At 38.6% G+C, this 19,539-nt stretch overlaps 1 protein-coding gene across 1 annotated transcript; it reads left to right on the forward strand.

Moving 5' to 3' along the window:
• The first annotated feature begins 181 nt into the window (after positions 1 to 181).
• Positions 182 to 17,440, forward strand: paqr6 (progestin and adipoQ receptor family member 6). The gene is made up of 8 exons (XM_005801821.3): positions 182 to 322; positions 5,323 to 5,588; positions 8,416 to 8,543; positions 8,636 to 8,841; positions 11,240 to 11,366; positions 12,492 to 12,588; positions 12,808 to 12,952; positions 14,671 to 17,440. Exons 1-8 carry the CDS (start codon positions 304 to 306, stop codon positions 14,922 to 14,924), a joined length of 1,242 nt encoding a protein of 413 aa, XP_005801878.1. The 5' UTR covers positions 182 to 303; the 3' UTR covers positions 14,925 to 17,440.
• Positions 17,441 to 19,539: the final 2,099 nt, after the last annotated feature.

Raw genomic sequence — 19,539 nt, forward strand, 5'->3', positions numbered from 1 at the left:
GTAAGCAAGCCGAAAGTTGTGGATCCTGGAAGAGCGCTGGAATTCCCATCGCTACTGGAACACATGGCTCTTGTTGTTGTTCCTGCGGAGATCCACGTGAGCACCGTAAGGCGCTTCCTATTGGCTGGGCTGGGACAAGAGTCAAAAGAAAAGCAGCTGTGGATGTTCGGGCCTTGCACAATTAAACCGAGACGCGGAGAGCGGAGGACACCCAGCCGAGCCGAGCCGAGCCGAGCCGAGCCCAGCCGAGCCCAGCCCAGCCCAGCCGTCTGTTAGCGGGAGGAAGACTCTGTCAACCCCAGAATGGAGGAGAAACGCCGCGGTAAGTCGGTTCACCTAAAAAAAAAAAAGCTTAAGAGGATTTTGATTAATTTTCTTATAGTATAAGTTTTCCAGCTGCCAACTCTCTGGAAGTCTGTTGCGCTACAGAGACGCCCCTGTTTTTCCGCCCAAATTCCTTTAAATTGCTGTATAATAGGTGGGAAGGGAAAGCCATAAACACATTTAACTGGGCTGAGACAACTTAGTTTGAGCTGCATGGCAACTCTTTCCAGCTTGTATTTTTCCATAATGTTAGAAGTTTTGGACATTAGAGTACCTTTGGAAAACTACATTTCAAAGGACTTTTCAAAAACTCTAAATTTAAAGCATGAACGTGTTTAAATTACCAAATAAAACTGCAGCAGCATCTCTTCCACATGAAGACAAAGAGTTTTGCTGTTAAATCTCTTGAACTCTTCCAGTTGAGTGTTTGTTAAAAACTGTGACTTCATGGATGTTGAGCAATAACTTGTTTCTATTTGACACCCTGTTCTCGGGACTCACTGACTCCCTTATTACATCATTCAGTGTTCATAGATACCTTAAATGAAACAAAAACACAGAGCTGGTGTCCCATTCGGCTGAAAAATATATTTTTGATGTTAAAACTTGCTGGTCTCGAAGATGAACTCATCTTTCCAGGAGAACTGGTGCTGTTGCATAACGTTACAGTGCTTTGGCATGAGATGCTGACAGTTTGCAGGAAGGTGGTGAACAGGAACAGCAGCGGTGGGGGAATAGTCCTGCATGACTTCAGCCTGAGTAAGCAAAGGGAACTGCAGATGAAAAAGTCGTCTCGTGACCTGCTGTCATGCTTGTGAACATATCCAACAGCATGTCAAAAAAAAGTCGCCTCACTCAGTCAGGGTTCAGCGGTTTACTCGTGTTTTATTTTTCCTCATTAGGATATCTGTTCAGATTCAGATGTGTGGCCTTTTCTATTCTATTCTATTCTATTCTATTCTATTCTATTCTATTCTATTCTATTCTTTCAATGCTGGTAGTTTTAGTGTAAAATGACTTTGTCAGGGCTATGAGCTGTTGGTGTTATAAATGGAATACTGTACTTAAGAAAATTTCTGATTTTTTTTTTTCCTCTGTTATTTTGGAGGTTTATGTGGAGAAGTTCTGAATAGTCACCATCTGACCAGGTGTAAATACGCCTCTTTTATTCTTCAGGTTGCATAAAACTCGTAATACACTGATCGTCCAAACTACACCAAAAATTCCAACTTTTTCTGGTCTGTAAAAGCATCAGCAGACACCTTATTCTCTAATAATGTTTGTGTTGAGTTTAGAGAAAAGCAGTGGAAGGGTAGTAATGTGTTGAATTCAAAACTAATGTCCATTAATAATCTGCCCATGTTTTTCTGCATTATGTCCACATAAAATGAAAACAAAATTACATATTTTTTATCTATTTGACAAATTAATCACCTTTTAATAATCATACATTTTGCTTTCCATTTTTTAAAATTCAAAGTAAGTAGAAAACTACTCATCCAGTTGTTCTGCATTAAATTGATTTACTAAACTTTGTTAAATTTAAACGTTTTTTAAAGAGATTTACTCAGATCGTATTTTTGTTCTATAGGCAGTCTTTGTTTTCTGGCTAAAAATGGAAGAAAATAAAAATGGGTTGTCTCCTCATAAAGCAATATTTAGTTAATTAAACTAACCATTCTTTGCATTTTAATATGAAACAACTATTTTTGTGTCACACAGAAGCTTTATATGACATGATTTGGTGCAAAATGTTTGAAACACATTAGCTCTGTCCTTCTTAGGACTTGTGTCTTTCTACCTGACTGCAATAATTGGCATTTATTTCTAAATAAATAAAGTAAATAAATCACCTGCTGCTAATCACCTGAGAAGACAGTTTAACCTTCTGAAATATTAGTGTGTGTGACCTTTATTTTTTGTAGTTCAAAAATTGGAAGTTTTGTTTTTGTGTTCAAAGTAAAACAGAAATGAAAGTAACTTTTGTTTTTCTTGAAAACGGCCCTCTGAGGCAGAGTTCCTATGAGAGATCGTGATCATTTTGTCTTTAGGAAACCATTTTACAAGTTTGTTTTCAGACAATACATAAATAAATAAAAAATCCAACATGGAAACTTTGTGCCCGGCTTTTGTTGCTGTTTAGAGTCCGTTTTTTTCCGTTGATTTCCTCTACTCACCTGCTGGGAAAAAGCAGGTTGGCGTGTATAACCTGACAGGTGACTGCAGCATGTGGAAACACGCTCCCGAGGGTGTTAATTTAACGGGGTGAGGTTACTGAGATCCACACGCAGTAATCGTTCTGCTCCAGACTGGACGTGTTCCAGCAGAACGGTGGAATTTTCCAAACTTCCACCCACGGATCGAGACGAGGGAGTTGTCCTGGCAGAGCCAGTGTGTGTGTGTGTGTGTGTGTGTGAGTGTGTGTGTGTGTGGTCAGCATGCTCTCTGCAGACCCATCTCTTTGCCAGAATCAGACCCATAAAGACGTTCATTGAAGGAGGTCACATGATGAGATCATGAGCAGGGGAGGCGGCGGGTCTCAGATGGAGGAGAGACGAACAAAAGAAAATGTATTGTTGTTTTACTCAAAATGTGCAACTTTGAGATGCACAGGATGGATTATCTGAGTTCATTTAACCTCTTTAGCATGAAATATCACCTGTTTTGACAGAAAACTACATTTATTTTGATGTTTTTTGCATAGAATTCAGTTTATTTTAGAGATGAGAAATTTTAAATCAAATTTTCTCGCAGACTGGTTAGAACCCCTTTTTGTGGGTTATGTGAAGGTTTGAAAAAGGTTTAAAAATTATTAGAATAATTTAGTTCTGGTTTAACTAGGGCTGGACAGTGAATCATTGACAATATACATTGTGATAGACACTTGATCAATATCAATAGGTAATGCATCTGATAGAACATTTAAGAATATTCACTGAAGTTGATTCAGAACCGCACAGCACTCTGGGAAATGTAGACAGAGGAGAAACCTTAGCTGCTCAACCTCTCACAGCTAGCTTAGCAAGGTTGGTAGCATCAACTCACTCTTTGGTTACCTAGCAACAACATGTTGAGTAACTTGTGTTTCAGGTTTCTCCATCGTTCCTCATAACCGCTTAAAAACAAACAGAAAACTGGGTAGAACAGGAAAGATCAGGCCACCAGTTTTGCAGTATTTCAGATTTTTAACACTAATAAACAATTATTTATATTGACTGATCTAAAACGTTTATATCATGAAAGGTTTTTTAGCCATCTCGCCCAGCCCTAAGTTTAACTGCATTGTTCTATTTTTTTCTCGATCAGTGGTGTCAAAGTGTTTTCTGATAGAATAAGGGTTTAGTTTTTTACTTCTAAGCCTCTAGATGTCCTAAAATTATCTTCCGATATTTAAATATAATCAAAAACAAAGACAGTTTCTTTAAACTTAGCAGTATAAATCTGTCAGACTCCTTCCTTTAATTATTACCTCAGGATCTAATGGCTTCTATGAAGAACTCAGGATTTGTGCCAGAGTGTGTGTGCATCTCTTGAAGATGTTTTGTGTTGGCGGAGTGTGTGTGTGAGTGTGTGAGTTGCCTCATTTCCATCCCGTTCAGAGTGTTGCAGCCATAGTCTGGCCTCTGAAGGCTTCAGGCCACAAAGCTCACTTTGTCCCTGTTAGTAGGCCAGATCCTGCAGCTGGGGTTCTGCAGACGGCGAGGGGCTCCGAGGTCCAGGGGACCCCAGTGAGGCGGGAACTTCACAGTTTAAGGAAATGTTTTATCCTGTCTGTCTGAGGACACACATTCTGACGGGTCAGCAGGTTTATCCAGCGTGGGTTCTGGTCAGCATCAACCAGTGTTCCCATTTAAATATTTTACTTTTGGTTTTGCTGTCGGCTTTAATTGTGAATAATTTGAAATGTCTCATAGTTTTGCTACATCAGTGTTTCTGCAGTTACAAGAAATAATAAAAAGCAGCTGATCTGATTTGGATGTAAAGTTTTATCCCAATATTTTACCACTGGCACAGTAAAAGTGACAATAAGAGCCATTTATTGCATCTTTTTTAGGTAACTGTGACTGTGACTGTGTGTCACAGCAATTATATACCCCCAAACACAAATGATGCTCTTTAATAACATTCCTATTTGTAATGCGCTTCTTTAGGACACAAGTGACAAGAAGAAGTGTGATTTATATCACTAAAACTGCGCAATTTAATTATATTTTCAGATTTATTGGTATTTATTTTTATTGAACAAACAGTGGAGAAAAGAGTAAAACTGTCAACAATAAGGACAATTTTAGAGATTTTTAAACATCATTATTTGGAATTTATCATAATGGATTCCAATTAATTCAATGGAATTTATTCATCGTTTAATTAATATTAAATGATGATGATTTTTTATTTACTATAATAAATATTACTATAATCAGAAGCTTTTTTACTGGTAGATAAAGTCCTGCATAGATTTGTACATTTTGGAGACCATTTTATTGGGCACATAGTAATAATAATAATAATAATAATTAATTTTTTAGTGTAAAAACCAATCAAAAACAGCGTGCTGCTGTTTTTTTTGATAAATCTGTTAGGGAAGCTTTGTGCAGCAGTCAGACAGTGAAGGCCGTCTGAGATCCAAGTTCATCTCCTGCTGCTGTGGTTCTGTAGACGTTTCAGGAATGCTCCTCGTAAACATGTTTCTGGACGCTCTGCGTCTGATCACCGGCGAATCCTGTTCGACAGAGCCCCTCATTCTTCCCATCGGCGTGTGGGAGGGTCTGAAGAGCAGCCACAATAAGAGATTGTTCTGCTGCAGTCAACAAACATGTCTCTCTGAAGGACTCCGTCACATGAACTTGAATGCTGGAGATAAGCTGTGCAGCTTGGAGAATAAGGAAGATTTGTTTCTGTTGGCTCCCGTTCACCACAGGGAGGATCAAAACCAACCTGACTGTGTTTGGGGAGGAAACCTGGCTTTGATTCTTACTGTGTTCATTGTGTCCTCAGTGTTTCCTGTGTGGAGGGGGATCGGGGCCAGCAGCGCCGTCGGGTGGAGCCAGGGCTGGGGCCGCTGCTTGAGATGGGAGCCCGGTAGCCAGGAGCGGAGCAGCAGAATCCCGGTGTTTGACTACCCAGTCTGGTTGGTGTTCTGCCGCCGGGGGCGTGCCAGGCTCAGGGAGGTGTGTCAGCGGGGCAGGGGAGCAATCAGACTGCCAACAGACCTGCTGAGCTTAAAACTCCCCCAACTCTTCGACATCCATCAGGTTCCCAAGGTAAGAGTCAGGAGTCTTTCTTATCCTGCACCAGAAAAAGTCTCCTGGTACCTCCTGACTGTCTGGAAATGTCATGCAACTCAAGCACAATACTGAATCAATCACATAAACCAAAGTAAGTCAAACAATGACACCACAGTTATCGCCAAAAACTCTGAAACAACTATTAATCATGTTTCTGTGGTGAACTAGGGAATCGGGCTCATATTTAAGAGGCATATTATGCAAACTTCACTTTTAAAAAAAACATTTTCTAGTTCCATTTTGTTTCTACCATTTCCAAAAACAGCACTAGCACTTAAAAAAAACACCAAGACTGTTTTTGGCAGCAAAAACCGTCTTGCTGCGGTTTTTGCCTCAGGACGGTTTGTCTGGAATATGAGCCGTTTCAAAAACCTCCAATATGTAAAGTCACAGTCAGCATCTGTGCTTCACCTAGCAACCCCAGTGAAGTCTAGCCCGTTACCTAGCAACCCCAGCGAAGTCTAGCCCGTTACCTAGCAACCCCAGTGGAACTCCTGCATGTTTGGTCAGCTGGTTTTACCACTGTACAATGGCTGCTGGCAAAGACATGCAGCCATTGCTTGTCTTTGCCAAGTGTTTTGTTGTCTTACCATCCAGAAACCACTTGCTGCATTCTTGTTTGTGCAGGAGGCTCTACTAATGTTTTTCAAAGATATATGGTTGCATAGTTGCAAATCTGTTTGCAGCCATTTTCAAATGTGAGTGTAAACGTTGGGATCAATTCAGTATTTTTTCTTTGGTCATTGGGTCCAATAAAATATTTTTGAATTTTAATTGAACTGAAGAATATTCTTATTGGTGCAAGAAGAACGACTTCCAGATTAAAAACCAGTTTCTGAAGCGCTGCTTCACATAAAGTTGTTTGTTCCCAGAACTTTTAGAGAAAACCGAGAACTGTTTGGTCCGAAGGTGGTTTTCCTCATACATTGTCACTTTAATTCTGATACGACTACGACTCAGCTGAGAACTTCTGTTGACATCGTCATCGTCGTTCAGACGGTTTTTCATCGGGGTTGGCGCTCCAGTTTCAGGTCTAGTGTCTACACTGGCCACAGCGCCGCTGCACGGACCTTATCTTTGAAACCCAAATAGAGTTTGGAGGAGTTTTTGCATTAGAGATTCCAGTAATGCAAAGCCATGAATGTCAACAAACGAGTTTCTCTTTGACATTTTAGCTGCTTTTAATCTGCAGGATAAGCTCAGCATCATTAGCAATGAGAAACTGACATTGATATAAAAAGTTATTCTCCAGGTCAAATAAATTTTCTTCACAATAAGCAGATTATCACAAAGTGTTGCTGCTGCTTCCGGAAGCAGAATTACCTTCACTGCAAACCCAGCTAAGATAGTGATGGTTTAAGATAAAAAGGAAAATAATAAGTCCTGTTTTTATTTGATAAAACTGAGTCCTTTTGTAACTGAAACATTGATAACTCATCACCACTGCTAAATATTTACAGAACTCCCATCTGTGTTTATGTTCACATCTTCTCTCTGAGTACAGTTTGATCCAGTTAGACATTTTAAACCAAACAGACGATTTCAGCACTTTGTCAGAGGATACTGTATCGCTGAGATGTTTTTATAAAGCATGCTGCATCTAATCTGCAGTGACTAGCTGGGGCATTTTACTTTTACTCTTAATAACCTGACAACAGCTCGCTTTTCTTTCTGGATATATTTCTCAACTGGAGAGTCTATAATTATGAACACTTGTGTGAAGAAAGTGGCTGAAACAATTTACCTGTTGGTATAAAACACATGTATTTTTTAGGAGAAAGTAGTTGCTGAGCAGACCTGAAAGAAAAAATTACTTATAGGTTTGAGTTTGAAAAGCTGTCTGGGTAACAGTTTTTTTTTTTTACTTATTTGTGCACAGTTCTGTCCAAAAGTTCTGACTTATCTTTCCTGTGTTGCTGGGAAGCTGATTAGTTTTTGTAATCTCCCAAAGTTGTTTTGATTGAAATTGCACCGATTAGGTTGATACAATTTGCTTTTCTTCTGCATTTGTTTGGTGGCACGCATGCACACACACCCGTCCACCCCCAAACACACACGCACACCCCTCCACCCTCACACACACACGCACACACACCCACATTCACACAAACACACACGCACACCCCTCCACCCTCACACACACACGCACACACACCCACATTCACACAAACACACACACACACGCACCCAGCCCCACACACACACGCACTTTGCCGTTGTAGAAGGACTGGACTGAAAATGAGGAGCAGCTGAAGACAAAAGAAATCCTAAAAAAATCCTTCAGAAATTAGAAATCGGTCCAGATATTGAAAAAAAGAACGGATATCAATGTGCCCAATTCATAAGGACAGATCTATTGAGTCTAATTCTATGCTTTTTGTTCTGAGCAACGTCATGCTTTATTATTTCTTTTACATTATATGTAGAATTACTAATTGCACTTTCTGAACCATTTGAAAGAAAGTTTGTTGCTGCGTATTTTCAATTTCTTTATTATTTATTTTACATTCTGTGTTAAACTCCCAACTGCAGTGACTGAACAAATTAAAGTTATTGTGTTTTTACATGTTTGACCAAGCTTGTGAAGCTATTGGTGTATTTAAGTGTGCTGTACTGGTGCCGCATGATCAAATACATTTTTAATTCAGTAAATTTATTTCTGTGTCTTTAAAAACAAAACGTTTTTCTGTATCGATAATAAACCTCAGGTGTCAGTATTGAAAGTGGATCGGTGCATCCCTGTCAGAAATCATAAAGAAGTGATGATGAAAAGTTGGATCTGAGGCGATGCGTCTGTGTTCAGGTGTTCAGGGAGGACAGCATCATCTCCGGTTATCGCCACCCTCAGAGCTCCGCCATGGACTGCGTCCTCAGCAGCTTCCAGATGAACAACGAAACCGTCAACATATGGACCCACTTCCTGCCCACATGGTGGGTGGAAACGCTTCAAACCAAGTTTATGTCCACCATCGTTTTTATTTATATTTTTCATATAGTGATGTTTATGAAACCCTTCGCTGCAGGTACTTCGTGTGGCGTTTCTTGGCTCTGTGCTCCGCCATGAACTTCCTGAACGACAGCTACACCTGGCCGCTGCTGGTCTACATGCTGCTCATCTGTGTTTACCCGTTCACCTCCAGCTGTGCTCACACCTTCAGCTCCATGTCCGCAGAGTCCCGCCACATCTGCTACTTCTTTGACTACGGAGCCCTCAGCCTCTACAGTCTGGGTAAGACGCCTGAGATGCTGCTTGATGGACAGCTAACAGAAATAACTCTCTACTGTTTTTATTTTACATCTTACACCTCTGTAATTTGAAGGTAAAATGTCATAGTTGATATATACTAATATTATTTTTTTCTGTTAAGATTTTAGACGCAAACATTAAAATGTTAGCACTTTACCACATACAGAACTGTCAGAGGATTAAGTATAGTAAAAAAACAACAACTATTAGTTTCACATTTCTAATTCAGTTCAAACATACTTTAGTTATCCCAGGGGAAAACTAAATCTAACTCATATCATAAAAACATATTTTCAAAGAGTTGTTGATGGTAATGCTGCAGGCAGAAAAACATGTTTGGTAGCAGTCAGTCTTGCATCGAATCTTAAGAGGCCTCTGACTGAAGATTGTTGCTGTACGACTCACCACTGTCATGACGTGCTAATGGCTCGGTATCTGAGTGACTTTTCACAACATACCCTGAAACCAGGAAGCACTTCTATCCACTCTTTAATTTTTTCTGTTCCTGCTTGTACAATAGTCACATACTGTAGTTTCACCCATTTCTGAAAACAAAATATAAAAATTATCATTTTATCTGCAGATTTTTAATCATAGCAAACCGTTGGATTATTTTAATCATTCATGTGACTGAGTTAAATATAAAAACTTCAACAAATCTTTGGAAGCATCTTCAAAAAGTCTCTTCAACCGATGAACCTATGTTTAATCTTCATGTAAATCAGTGATCATTCATGAAACCCACTTAAATTGATAAATAAAATCCTGGAAACTGAATTTAACGTCTCCTCGTGTTTACTGTTGAGACTAGAGGTTCTTTTTGATCAGATAAAAACTCAGAACATGATGAGCACATTATGAAAACATTCCTGATGCCGAGCTTTTCCTCACACAGGAACCCTGAAGCACTTTGAATTATTGAGAAGTCGAGCATATAAGGAATGTTTTATATGAATCTCTTCAGCTTCTTGAACCTCTTTATAGGACAAATTTCACCTTGTTTGAGCTGAACCAGGCTGGACAAGTTTAACAGATAAATATATGTTTTTGACTTGCAAATTTTCAACAGTAACATTCAAATCCTTTTCTTTCCCTTTGTGTTGGAGCTGCAGCTGCTCTGATTTACATGTCTGACTTTACTTGATAGCATTCAGCGTTCGGCTGATTTTTCTCTGCTCGGTTGAACTCATGCAGACCCAGATCCTGTTCATGCTCCCAGTAGCAGATCATATTTTCTGCCTTTAGGGGTTCAGCACTGCACCATTTGAATATATTAACATTATGCCTGGAGTCTTGTAGGTGCAGAGATTTCCTTATAGAAAAACTCTAGTGCATAAACTTTCTTTTGTTTATATAAAGTGCAGGACAGAAAAATTAACCCAAAAGATAAACATAGAAACAATATATTGTTACAAAAAACATTTTGAAGTTTTAGTCATGAAATTTAATCTGCATGGAACCAAAATAATCCTTCTCCATCTAAACTATGGCGTGCTCTAAAGTTACAGTCACAAATTAACAGCAATAATTTGGGTCATAAGAGGAACAAAATGGGGGTTCATTTTTCAAAGTTATATTTTCATCGTGTTATTCATTCATTTAAAAATGTCACAGTTTTAACTAAATGTTTAATTAGCAAACTAAAATTTTCACTTGCTAGATAGTTAGCAAGCTATTCGGTGAGCTTGCTAGCTAAATATTGTGCTCCTAAATATTAGCTAAGTAAATATTTAGCTTTGAACTAAATATGTTGCTTGCTAACAAAATATGTAGCTTGCAAACTAAATATTTAGTTATCAAGTAAAACATTTAGCTTTCTAACTGTTTTAACTGTTCAGCCAACTAAATATTAATAAGCCAAACATTTAGTTGTTGACTGCATGGTGTCTTTTATGACTTCGTATTTTTCTTATGTAAAGCACTTATTAGCAAGTTAAATATTTAGCTCCAAATTAAATAAGTTGGAGCTAAATATTTAGCATGCAGACTTAGATTGTTGGGAAATATTTAGTTTGTAACAAATATTTAGCTTGCCAATTGAATATTTAGTTTTTTTACTGAAACTGTACAAATGGCCCCCGGTGCTAATTACAATTTAAATGGTACTTTTACTCAGAATAAATAACATCAAGTTGGTATTAAATGTTTTGTACTATGGGGGGCTCTAGTGGTTTAATCAGGAACAACAATGAACAGAAATGTTTAATGTTACATCTACAACATTAAACAAACAGATGATGTGTATAAATTCAGCCAAATGCAAATATTGAAACTCAACATGTTTAGTACCAACAGCTGAATAAAAATCAGCAAAGACAAACATTAAGGTGATTCTCTGAAAACTTTGTGACTCTGTTAACATTCCTGTGTTTGTCTGCAGGTTGTGCCATCAGCTACGGTCACTATGTGATGCCAGACTGCTGGGTGAACAGTTGGCTTCATCAACATTTCATTCTCATCGCCATCGGGAACTCGCTGTTCTGCACCAGCATGTCCTGTTATTCCAGGTAACAATCTCCCAGCTCTTCTGGATTGCTGCATCTGAAATTACAGTTCAGCACCTGGAGGAATTTTGATGCTTAATTATCTGAAAGGTAATTAAAGAGGCGGGGATGTGTTTTTGTTTCTTATCTGGGGTTCACCTAGTAGATCCTCCAGGTCATCAGACTCTCTCAGAACTAAATCAGGAGATTTAGTTCACTGCAAAAACACAAACTCTTACCAGGTATTTTTTTAATCTAATTTCTAGTGCAAATATCTCAGTACAACTTAAATAAGACAAAACTAACATAGAAGTAACTTTTACTTGTTCACTTACAACAAAACATTTTAAGTGAAATAATCTCGGTGCATTTTTTAAAATCAAATTTTTAAGTTAGAAGTTAGAAACTTAAAACAAGCTCTGACATCTTGCTGAAACATTAAACGTGAGTTAACATATTTTAAGTGTAATAAAATATTTGTACTATTAAACTAGATTAAAATACTTTATTTTGTGTTTTGCAGCGTATCTGTACTCCTTAGCTTTCAAACAAATTCCCTGAAAATTGACGAAAGCTCATCTTTTCTTTTTTTCAGACATTGGCTGTTAATCTGTTTTAAATGTCTGTATTTCTGCTTTTTTGCACACATGCAACATGTAAATATGAATATGGCCCTTTTAGCTTTTATTAGTTTTGGTATGAATAGTCCACCGTTACTTTTGTCCCCTGATACACGTTGTAGACGTCTGCATTCGCCTTTGCAAATCAGATTATTGTCACCACAGCAGCCAGACCTCATGTGGCCCAAATTACACTGGGGTGTATTTTATGTTTGTGTTTAAAATGTTGTAGATTGTGCAAAGCTGTGCTGGTGGAACAGGGTTTGAATTTGAAAAGCATGACTCCAGTTTGCTTGAGCAGTTCTCTAGTGTGTTTCTCTTGGTGTGTGTGTTTGCATTCTGCCTGTAACTGGAAGCACCTGGAACAGCATTAAGGTTGTCATGTGGCCCTTAAACTCCCCATAGAAACCCAAATAAACTGATTTTTTTTAGTTCCAGCAGCCCTGAAACCAGATTATAAACGCTGCTGCTGAACAACCCGAGCTGCTGTTGAAAAGTAAAAAATTTTCTGTTTTTTTTTTTTTTCCAGATTTGTGGAGCTGCAGTTCCCAAAGAGAAGTAAAGCGTTACGAACCGGAGCGTTTGTTGTGCCGTTTATTTTCGACACTGTTCCTCTGTTTTACAGGGTGAGTCCCTCAGTTTGAACACACATATTTGATTATGTAATCTCTCATTAGTTTAATAGGACTTTGGCCCACTGACCCAGGATCTGACTTCCTTTTTTTAACTCGATACAAGCAAATTCATGCTAGTAATAATTCTACTAATCCTATCGATGATTAGTCTGTTATGTAATCTGAAATGCTGTAACAATCTAAATAACAATGGAGTTCTTTGATTCTCAGGCACTGATCTGCTTTTGGGGCGGCGGCACCCCGAGCGATGCCCTTTCCAGTCACTGTTACCACCTCCTCTTCGCCTTCCTCACCTGTTTCCTGTTTACCGCCCACCTCCCAGAGAGGCTGGCCCCGGGGCGCTTCGACTACATCGGTACGTCCAGATCCTCCGTCGGCCTCGTGAACTGTCTGACTCGCGGTAATGCTGGGGGAGCTGCAGAAATCTGATCCAAAAATGTACTTTTATGGAGGATTTGCTCAAAGAAAGCCAGAGGAAGTTCAGTTTCTTTTCCCCACAAGTTCAAGAAAAAAAAATCAACAAGTGGAGTCAATTTAATAATAAAAAAAACATATATACTTCCAAAATTAAGAAATTTTGCAGATTTACTGTATTGAAAGAAAGGCGTCTTGTTTTCAGTTTTTTAGGGGGGCCCAAATGAACAAATTTACTTTTGGTAATAAAAACAGGATTTGGGTCAGTTTCTCTCAAAACAACTACTACATTTAGCCTAGTTTAATAAATTCAATAAAAGCTGATTTGGGTCCAGCAAAGTTGGCTTTTCAGTAAAATTTCTGGATTATTGTGGCTCTTCTTGGTGTAGAAGCTTGGTTATAAAAAGACAAATACTTTGTATATTATTTAACATTTTCCATTGTTGGAAAATTATGTCAGTAAAAATTTTAGCCTGATTACAAATTTTAAGTCTCTTCATCAGTCACCTGTGCTGGACAGATCAAATTTGTATTATTTTTGAATTGTAGTGGGCCACGAAATATCAGTCCAAGGGCCACAAATGGCCCCCGAGCCACACTTTGGAGAAAGATACAAACTTTGTATCAATTCCTCATAAAATAAACTGATGTTTGTGATTAAAGCAAAAAAAGGTCAAAGGGTATGAATTGTTCTTCTGGGCATTTTCTCCTAAATTGGGGTGTAACTATTAAATAATAATCTTTCATCTCAGCCTGAACAATACTGGATCAACATCAGAGGCTTTTGATTGGACGCCATGGAAACTCCTCCCATTGTTTCCTTGCTCTCCTGTTTGTGTTTCATTGTTAGAAATGATAAAGACAAGAAAGCAGAGTCTGTTTACAAGTTGTACCAAATATTAAAATAAGCATCAGGAGAGATTTTATAACTCAAACTAGTTTTTTATTATTTAAACCTTCAAGTCCAAAAGTGAAAATTTTTACTTAACTTTGTATTAATACAGAATCTGGGTGTAAATATTATTTCAGAAGATTTAGTTTTAGGATTTTCTTAAGTATTTTTGATCCTGTTTTTAGTGTAAATATCGTAGTAAACTTGAAATAAGACAAAACTAACTGATGGGCAACTTTTCAGGAGGAAAGAGAAGCTTGATAAGGGCCAATAATTCCTCTATTTTGATTAAAGTGCTAGTTCTAACTCCAGATTATTTCACTTATCATAGGATATTTTTTTATTTTAAGTGAAATAATCTGCCAGTAGAACTATCACTTTTAATAAATATTCAAAAAGTATTGCCTTAAATAAAACTCCCATATCTTGCTGAAAAGTTATTTATAAGTTATTGTTTCAAGTGTAATAAGATATTTGAACTAGAAACTACTGTAGGTATAGTTTGTAAGATTTTGTCATTTCTGCTGTGAGCTTCCAGTCGTAAACTTAATTAGTGCAGAATGTTTTTTCTGTAACATGATGCCTTTTTGGGAAAAATTAAAAAATTAATAGTTTTGGTTTAATCCATAGAAACGTTGCAGCTTCAGGGATTTGATTAGAGATTTTACTTTGCAAAATGGGCCAAAATGTAGTTTCCTGTGAGCAGGAACATCAGCCGCCGGGTGTCGCCACGCTTCACTAACGGACTCCTCCGCTCGCCCGTTTAGGCCACAGCCACCAGTTGTTCCACATCAGCGCTGTGGTGGGAACCCACTTCCAGATGGAGGGCGTGGTCGCGGACATGACGTCCCGGAGGGCGTGGCTCCAGCTCCACGGGGCGACGCCATCCTTCCTGGGGACCATCGGGGCGCTCGCCGTCAGCGTCGCCCTCAACCTGGCCATCATCGGCATCTTCAGCGCGCCGCTGCTGTGGAAAACCCGGCCTGGCTCCGCCCAGCAGCACGCCTGCAGGGAGCAGTGAGGAGGCGTTCCTGCGGCGGACTCATTGGCTTTCCAAAGGAAAGGTTTCCCAGTAGTGCTGGTTTAACAGTTCCCTCTGTTGTTTTAAGTGTTTGTGTGTCGGCGCAGCGGCTGAAGACCCAGGTTTGGTTTCTGAAGCCTCGTCCTGATGTTCGGGTCGAGGAAGGCTCTGGGTTGAAGGACGCCTGCTGCAAGTTTTTAAACCTCAAACTGGAAACATTCTTTTCAAATTGAAAGAAATTCTGAGATTTCACCCAAAGTATTCCTCCTAACTGGACATATCAGTTGGCTCTGTAAAATAATGCAGATTGGATCGGCAGCTCTTAAACGTCCACCGATTGATTCAACTCCTCGCTGACTGGAATTGATTTTCAGAGCCGTGCGGTTTCCTTTCCTTTTTCTTTTTTCTTTCTCCTGATTGCCCGCCTCGTTATGAGCCGCACAATCTGCCCTGGAAGAGGGCTGCTGGGGGGCAGAAAGTGTGGCGGTGATTAAAAGATAGGTACCACTTTCAGAACGTTCCGTTCCCATGGCAGCGGCGGAGCGGCCTCTCGTTCCCGTCTCGGTTTCCCTCAGGAAACTGATGCTAATTAGATTCTGACCTTATTGGCGTTCAGAGAACTTTAACATTTGTTTCACACACGTTGGTGGGATTCAGAGAAACAGACAAAGTGGAGTTAATTTAGAATCATGATGATTTCTGTAGAAGTGCATTTAAGCAAAAACATTAACGGCTCATTTATGCTTCATAAATGTCAAACCCAGTGATTCTTGTTTACATTAACCACTGAAATAATTTCTTTTAAGAAATTTTAATCGAAGTGCAAAACGTGGTAAAGAGGCAAGATTTTCTCCTATTAATTGCATTTATCTTTAAGGGATCATGTTCTGTTTGCTCATTTTTATAACCTTAACGATCCTAAAACAAGTGGAAAAAAATCAAGATCATAAAACTACTTTTCATTTCAACATTTTTACACATTTTTTATCTAAAAATAGTTTGCTTGATACAGGATTCCTGATCTGTGTGGAAAGCTGTGCATTTAATATTTCTGTCTGGATGATGCTGCAGTAATGGGTTAAAAGTGATGGGAAATATGGATTTGCAGAAATCAAAAACTTTTAAATAATTTTTTTTAAAACTGTTGCGAATTTTCTATATTTATTTTATCAAAGAAAATAAATCTAATCTAATATGGTCATTATGTGTGCAGAGATCACACTAAGCAATTTTACTGCTTGAATAAAATAAAACATGATACATATTTGCTAGAACTAATGACAATTCACAGTAGCTGCTCAAATGAGCCATTTTTTGCATATCATCTGAATTCTGGTGTAAAGCTGCTATTTTTGTTCAATTGTGGCTGAAAAATCTGGAAAAGAATATGCGAGAAAGATTCTATCATCAAAAAAAGAGCTGATTTCAGAATTTTGAATTGTTTTCCCACTTGTTTTAGGAAAAGTTATTTACCTAAATGAGCAAAAATAATTGAATAGCCTGTAGATCCGGCAGTAGGACTAACAGAAGAGGACGGTTAATTGGAAGCTGGATGTTGCAGATGGTTCATTCTGCAGATGAAGGTTTTCCCTGTTCCTCATTTTAACTGAAATCCGTATAAAACAGTTTTCTTCTCCGGTAGAAAAGCCACGCTGCTAACACGCGCTCACTCTCACACATTCACACACTCGTCATGTTTAGTGGGACGACTCGGTCAGCGGGATAACCGTAGGTGATTTAAAGCGAATGAGGTGCAGTCCAGGTCCGTGTCGGACGCTGAGGTGGAAACGTTGGATGTAAATTGTGAGTAGAAAACACAAAGTGCACACACACTTTTATTTTTTTATATAAATATTACCAGGGTTACTGTTCTGGGTTTGAGTGGCAGCCTCAGATTAAAGAGCACTCTTTACCCTAAATGTATTTTTGTTTTATTTTATTTTTTTATTATTTTACCTCAGATTTTCCTCGTCTCAGCATTCATCGTGTTGCAACATTCCCCAGTTTGAGCCTGTTGATTTCAGGGATTTTCTGTGGCATTCCTCTCATTGTTCTTCCTCAGACACTTAAGGGTCAAAACTTCAACATCATGTATATCTATACATATATATCTGTATAAATACAGATATATATGTATATTTACTTCTTCCAAACTGCATTATTTTGATGAGAAAATCCAACCTGACCGGATCACTGTAACGTCTTTCCGTTGAGTCTCTGTGGACGGAGTGATGCAGGTTTTTCTTTTCTTTTTTTTTACATAATGTGTATTGAAGGATTTTTTGGGGACCATATAATGTTAGCAGGAAGATTATGATGATGTTAGAGGTTAGTGGAGGGAAAAACTATTGGTGCCTTTTTTAAAAAAAAATGTGTTTTACCCAATTTTTATTTCTATTTTAAATTCAGAGAGCTCTTAAACGGTATAAATACTTATTTACATTTTGTGTACCATATGTAATTTGCTGCTTTGTTTTATTAGACATAAATAATAAATTAAGGCTTTTATAAAAGTAGCTGTTGTCACTGGAATCATTTTATGTACCTGAAAACAAACTGGTTTCATAGTTTTTATAAATTCAGCTGACAGGAGTTGAAAAATTTTGTTGCCACCAGTGCAGAGCTACAGTGTGTGTAGGTGTGTGTGTGTATGTATGTGCGGGGGTGTACATGTGTGTATTTGTATCATGGGGTGAACAAGAAGGACAGAAATAGATGTTACTTCTGAAATTCAGAGCAAAGAAAAACATCCAGGACAGACTGAGTGTCTGCAGGGATGGAGCCTCCTGATTGGTCAGAACACCTGCAGAAGAAAAGGTGAGAACTATCTCTGAGTTCTGTTACAAACAGCGAAGCATGCTGATAAAATCCATGCCTCTCATCCAAGCAACCGGAAATGAGCCTGAGCAGTTCGTGTTTGTGACCACCAGAGGGCAGTGCAGAACAAGAAGCTCGACTCCAGCAGAGCAGCGACGAGTAAGGAGAGGGCGAAGATTATTCTGCAGGTAAATCAGGTTTTGGAGCAAAAATATTTAGTGTTAAAACCGGGTTTTTGTCTGACAAAAGCAGCACTGGAGTCGCTTTTTTAAAAAAAATTAAAATCATTCAGTGAGCTTTTTTATTTAAGCTTTTTATGTTTTACAACATAAAATTTTATCTTTTTGGTAAATTTTATCAATTTACCTGAATGCATTTAACTCAAAATTCAGATTTTTTTGTAATTGAACATCTTTCAAATATTGAACCCTAGAAACGAATTAAAGGGCTGCAGGATAAAATACTGGACGGTTTTTAAAAGCTTGTGGATTTCTTGATCAAGTTGTGCAGTTTTGTCGGCCATGCTTTTGATTCATTAGCTTCCTTTCTTTTCCTACTGTGAGACCTCACAAGGTGGTCTGCAAAGCACACAGAGTGGTTTATTATTAGCTGTGCACACAGGCCACAATGAATTGGCTCTGCCATTATCCTAAAAGAAATAATTATTATGAGGAATCAATATTCTGTGTGCGTACATTATGAGATGAGGTGAAGGACTGAAAAGGAAAGTTTCCTGCTGCAAAGCTCTAATAGGACTTCCATTTTAAAAATGGCCTCATTTCCAGCTCTTATTATCCTCCATATTCCACATCCAACCAGGGTGGAGCCTCGAGTGCTTATTAAAAAAGCTTCATTCTGAAACCACAAAGGGGGCCCTTAAGGATCCCAGGGACAAACACTACACTCTGTTCTAATCCTATCTGGCCTGAATCTGCTTGTAAGACTCTACAAGAAACAATATGCCAGACACGAGTCCTCCAAGTGTTTTTTTTTTTTCACCAGATGCCCCCCATCTCTCCATCCTCCCCCCGGTACACCAGGGAGGAGGGGAGAAAGGGATGATGGCATTACTCACAATCCATTACCCCTCCCCAGAGACGCTCTGCATACAGAGTGATGGAGGCGAGATTTTATTTTTTTTTTGGAGGGTGTTTGTTTGCTGAGGGGGTGACGGTAAGGCAATATGAAACATGATTATTCCTTTTCAATAACTGTCTGCTGAGCATCCCATGGAGACGTCGCAGGTTGCTGATTAGTTCGTCAAAATAAGAGAAGGCTCCTGAATAGCTTGTTAGGATGCTAAACTTTAAGTACAGACAAGAGCACAGATCATTATTCACTGTGAAGAGTATCTTAATGATGGATTGACTGATGCACAGGGACTCTGAGGCTCTTTTTTTCCAAACAACTTTATTTTTAAGGCCAGACAATATACAAAGTGCTGGAGGAACAATGAAGATACAGTATGAGTCAGAAGTTTACGTACACTCAACATGAGCATCGACGTCATTATTACGTCTAAACGAAATAATTTGTTTATTTTTTAAACCGTGAAGAGATAGTAGAACATGCAACTATCCTGATTTAAATGGAGTTAATTTTATTTGGCTTGGTTTTGTTTTCCAAGCATATTCAGCAGGGTTGGGGATTTGGGAAGCCATTAACAATTTTGGATGTGTGTGTGTGTGTGTGTGATATGTGTCTGCATTTCTACACTGCAAAAACACAAAATCTTACTAAGTCATTGTCTACTTTTTGTTTTTGCACAAATATCTCAGTACACGTGAAATAAAACAAA

This window comes from Xiphophorus maculatus, chromosome 3 (assembly GCF_002775205.1).
Source record: "Xiphophorus maculatus strain JP 163 A chromosome 3, X_maculatus-5.0-male, whole genome shotgun sequence".
NCBI classification, from domain to species: domain Eukaryota; kingdom Metazoa; phylum Chordata; class Actinopteri; order Cyprinodontiformes; family Poeciliidae; genus Xiphophorus; species Xiphophorus maculatus.